General features: G+C 44.9%; 1 protein-coding gene across 2 annotated transcripts; it reads left to right on the top strand.

Moving 5' to 3' along the window:
• The first annotated feature begins 595 nt into the window (after positions 1-595).
• On the top strand, positions 596-3171 carry her9 (hairy-related 9). 2 transcript variants are annotated; one of them, XM_060936970.1, is made up of 4 exons: positions 596-1368; positions 1556-1651; positions 1771-1858; positions 1973-3171. In XM_060936970.1, the coding sequence occupies exons 1-4, from the start codon at positions 1261-1263 to the stop codon at positions 2533-2535; spliced, it is 855 nt and encodes a 284-aa protein (XP_060792953.1). In that variant the 5' UTR covers positions 596-1260; the 3' UTR covers positions 2536-3171. The 2 variants fall into 2 exon arrangements, with proteins under 2 accessions (XP_060792953.1, XP_060792952.1); XM_060936969.1 differs by having other exon boundaries at positions 827-1368; positions 1970-3171.
• Positions 3172-4073: the final 902 nt, after the last annotated feature.

The following is a 4073-nucleotide window of genomic DNA, read 5'->3' as shown; positions in this document are numbered from 1 at the left end:
AGAAAAGAAATCGAGGGAAACTTCTAGATAAATGAAGTAACATTTGTGGGAAAAAAAAATAATAATAAACATTTGAATAAATTCTCTCAGGCTTAAAAAAAAAAAAACCAGTCCAAGCAAACCAGGGTCTGGAAAACTCCCTGAGCGCGCGAGCAGCAAACTCAGTGGCGGCACGTGCTCAGAGGAATCAGAAGCGCAGCGAGCAGGCGCGCAGGCTCACTGGCACGCGGACAGCTGTGGCGCCCCTCCCCCCTCGCGCGCGCGAGCTCTTTGGCTCCTGCTCAGTTGTAATGGTCGTCGCGTCAAGGTTTCTCCAGCCAATCAGATGCCAGAGAGTCTGATTTGCATAAAGCGGCTGACTGCCATTGGTTTCCTGCGTGCCGTTGCGAACCGTCTCGCGTGCCTCTCCAGCTGTTTCCTCCTTCAGCGCTTCTCAAGCGATATTTTACTGACATGTTTTTAAAGTCGTCGAAAAGTACTAAATAAAGTCCTTGAAAAACAGAACCGAGTTTGAGCAGCTCTTCGGATCAAACGAGCTCGTTGACTAAACTGACAGATAAATAACAGATAATGACACATAATGACCTGAAAGTGTCTCTTTCCTGTTCCACTTCAAACGAATTGGCTGTGAAATTTCAAAGGCTAGTTTTTCATGAAGAGTTGTATAAAGGACAGGAATGGGTTACAGGAACGAGTTGCTTTGGGTTGAAGTGTAGTCTATGATTGCGGAAAGATAGTCAGAATGGAAGAAAAGGGGAAGCTCGAAAGCGGCTGCGGCGCTTCCCCGATTCCCCTTATCGCTTCGCAGTGAAGAAGAGAGACTGCACTGCACTCGCCGCTTTGTTGTTTGTCCCTGCAGGGCTGATTGAGCAGCGCGTGACTGACAGCCCGCGGGGGTGTTGTCCAATCAGCGGTCTACCCGCGCCCAATGGGTGAGTCCGCGCGCCCATTGGCTGAGGCGAGTGTGGGAAAGAATGCAGAGAGGGTTTCACACGAACCGGGAGCACGCGAGCTGTCTATAAATACCGCCGGCGTGTGGCAGACGGAGACTCGACTCGCCTCGCGTGCACTCATATGACAGCTCGACTTTTAAGTCATAGCAGCTGGGATTTGTGCTCGCGCGCTCTGTCTGTCTGTCTCTCTCGTGACCATCCTGATTCTGCTCGGGTTGTTTTTTTTCCCCCCAACGGAATATACCAACTTTTCCTTTCTTTCTTTCTTTCTTTCTTTTTTTTTCTTCAAAGGACAAAACTTTAAATAATGCCAGCTGACACTATGGAGAAACAGACAGCGTCTCCGATTGCTGGTGCTCCTGCAAGCGGAACACACACTCCAGACAAACCAAAGAATGCTAGTGAGCACAGAAAGGTAAATTATTAATTTTTTTTTTTTTTTAAGAAAGAAAATCTAAGAAAGGAGATATATATAAGGATGTGCAACCTCATGCCATGCCATCCATAATGGCGGTATAAACAGGCCTACATGAAAGTTCTAAGTTTGTTTGTTTGCTATTACTATATATATACATATATATAATGCAACTTCCCATTTGCAGTCTTCAAAGCCAATCATGGAGAAACGCCGCAGAGCAAGAATCAACGAAAGTCTAGGCCAACTCAAGACGCTCATTCTTGATGCCCTTAAAAAGGATGTAAGTTTCAGTCTCCGCAGTTTACTCCTGTAAATCAGTGCATTTTGCATCAAAGAGCATCGTCCAGACATGCACTTATTGTTGTTGTTGTTGTGCATTTTTCTTTTTTTTAAATCAAGAGCTCAAGACATTCTAAATTAGAGAAAGCTGATATTCTCGAGATGACAGTGAAGCACTTGAGGAACTTGCAGCGTGTTCAGATGACTGGTAAGTTTTTAAAAAAATAAATAAATAAGCCATGCATCCTGCTGGGATTTGATTCAAGCGTAATGTTTTCATGAGTCCTAACTCAAGCTTTCTGTTCTCTTTTCTCTCCAGCAGCCATGTCAACTGACACAGCGATCCTGAGCAAATACCGTGCAGGATTCAGTGAGTGCATGAACGAGGTGACGCGCTTTCTGTCCACGTGCGAAGGTGTAAACACGGAGGTGCGCTCGAGGCTCCTGAACCACCTGTCCGGCTGTTTGGGGCAGATGATGGCTTTGAATTACCCTCCGGCTGCACCAGCTCAGCATCCTCACCTGGCGCAGTCTCTGAACGTGCAGCTTCCGTCATCAGCAGTGAGCTCCAAGCTGAGTCCGTCGGAAGCGGTTCCATCCAAAGTGTTCGGGGGATTCCAGCTGGTCCCTGCCACTGACGGACAGTTCGCCTTTCTCATCCCTAACCCAGCGTTTGCCTCTGCTACGACCCCGGTCATCCCTCTCTACGCTAATGCAGGAGTTCCGGTGGCTGTCAGTGCGAGCCCTGTGCACGCGAGTTCGGCCCCGCCGGCGGTCTCCCCGGTGCAGGGCATGACCTCGTTCGCAGGCGTGTCACAAGCAGCGAGTCCGGTTGGTGTGAGTGCGGGGCCAGAGAGCAGCGAGCCGGTGTGGCGGCCCTGGTAGAGCCTCCGCGCCTCATCCATACATGTCAACCTTTAGTTACCCATGACCTTACAAAATCTGTACTTTTCCATTACATACACCCATGAGCCCTTATACATGAGAAATTCCAATATTGAGCCGATGTACTTAAATGACAGAGAAAACTACATGCAACTATAAAACCACATAAATTGAAAATAGTTCCGTTTCATTGGGCATGCATCTTTGAAGAAAAAATAAATGGTGGATGCTAAGAATTTTCTCGGAGTAACGGAAAAAATCTCTGATTCAAAACGTAATTTTCCCGTATGAAAATCAGTGTACGCCGTATTAACCAAAAAATTGCATTTTCCCGTACAAAATACGGGGAAACCGTATAACTTGACATGTATGCTCATCAAGAATAAAAAAAAAAAGTTGTTCCGTTTTATGGGACTGTTCTACCCATTTGTTGAACATGTTGTTCATGTTGAAATGTTCCCAGTTTCCAATATTTGGATTTGTTTCATACATATGCTGTTAAATTCCATAGAAAAACACTCAGAAGTACTTTGTATTAAATAATTTAGTTTTGTACAAAGTTTGTAAAAGATGCCAAAGTGTTAATGTCATGTTTTCATTTGAATGTTTGACGCTGAATAAACCTTAATGACAAAACATGATGTTTTGAGACTTTTTTTAACTCATTTTAATCAAACTTTCATGCTAGTTTTGACATTTTAAGCTCAGACTGTGGCTGCATGTTACTTCAGGAGGATATAAACAAAAGGGGTTGTGTTTGTTTTTTTTTTTTTTCCCTCTTTCCAAAAAGTGATTAAAAGCTTGAAAGGGGTCTCATCCTGTATCTGTATAAGAAATCCCAACCCTGGTCACTGGTAGGAGAAATACAGTCTGCTTTGGAGGTTAATTGGTAACATCATTCAGCTGAAAAGAGAATATGAATGAATCCCTTTTTCTGAGTCTTAATCACTCAATCTTTCAGCTGACCTCAGATGTGGCATAAATCTGGTGTTTTCATGCTCTTTTATTGTAATTACATGACTTCAAAGATGACAAAAACCTAGAGACTTTGCTGCATTGTATTAATTAGTTACCAAAGTAGTGTGCTATGTAACTTCTTGTTAGGCCTACATCTTTTTCCACTTCTGCGTGATATGTGGAACAGATAGGGTGAAGGGTCTTGCTCAAGGACCCAACAGGGGCAGTGGGCGGTGCTGGGGCTCGAACCCACGACCCTCAGAATCCTGGACAGTATTTATAGGCTTGAAACATAGTGGTAGTTATTGATAGAAAACAACACTCATTTTAAATTGTCTCGGAAATGTCTAACGTGTCTCGTGAAGGTTATATGTTTTGGCCCTGAGTCGTGTGTGTTATCCCTGGCTGTAAGCCTATCTTCCCCCGGCGGATGCGCTCCGGAACCGGGAGACGTGTTGCTGTGCGTGTGTGTGTTGCCTCACGCGCTTCCGTCCACAGCTCAGCTCGTGTTTCACCTTAGCACCCAGCTGTTATTAGGGTTCCCACTTAGCAAATCATATCACACTTCAGATTACCACCAG

The sequence above is a fragment of the Neoarius graeffei genome, chromosome 13, assembly GCF_027579695.1.
Source record: "Neoarius graeffei isolate fNeoGra1 chromosome 13, fNeoGra1.pri, whole genome shotgun sequence".
NCBI classification, from domain to species: Eukaryota; Metazoa; Chordata; class Actinopteri; order Siluriformes; family Ariidae; genus Neoarius; species Neoarius graeffei.
The sequence above is the reverse complement of the archived record's forward strand: the minus strand, read 5'-3'. Positions and strand labels throughout refer to the sequence as shown.

What these genes read in the sequence shown, in the direction of transcription:
- her9 (XM_060936969.1), top strand. Translation starts at nt 1,261, where the DNA reads ATGCCAGCTGACACTATGGAGAAACAGACAGCGTCTCCGATTGCTGGT. An exon ending in ATGCTAGTGAGCACAGAAAG is followed by an intron (nt 1,369 to 1,555) that starts GTAAATTATTAA and finishes TCCCATTTGCAG; the next exon opens with TCTTCAAAGCCAATCATGGA. An exon ending in GCAGCGTGTTCAGATGACTG is followed by an intron (nt 1,859 to 1,969) that starts GTAAGTTTTTAA and finishes TTTTCTCTCCAG; the next exon opens with CAGCCATGTCAACTGACACA.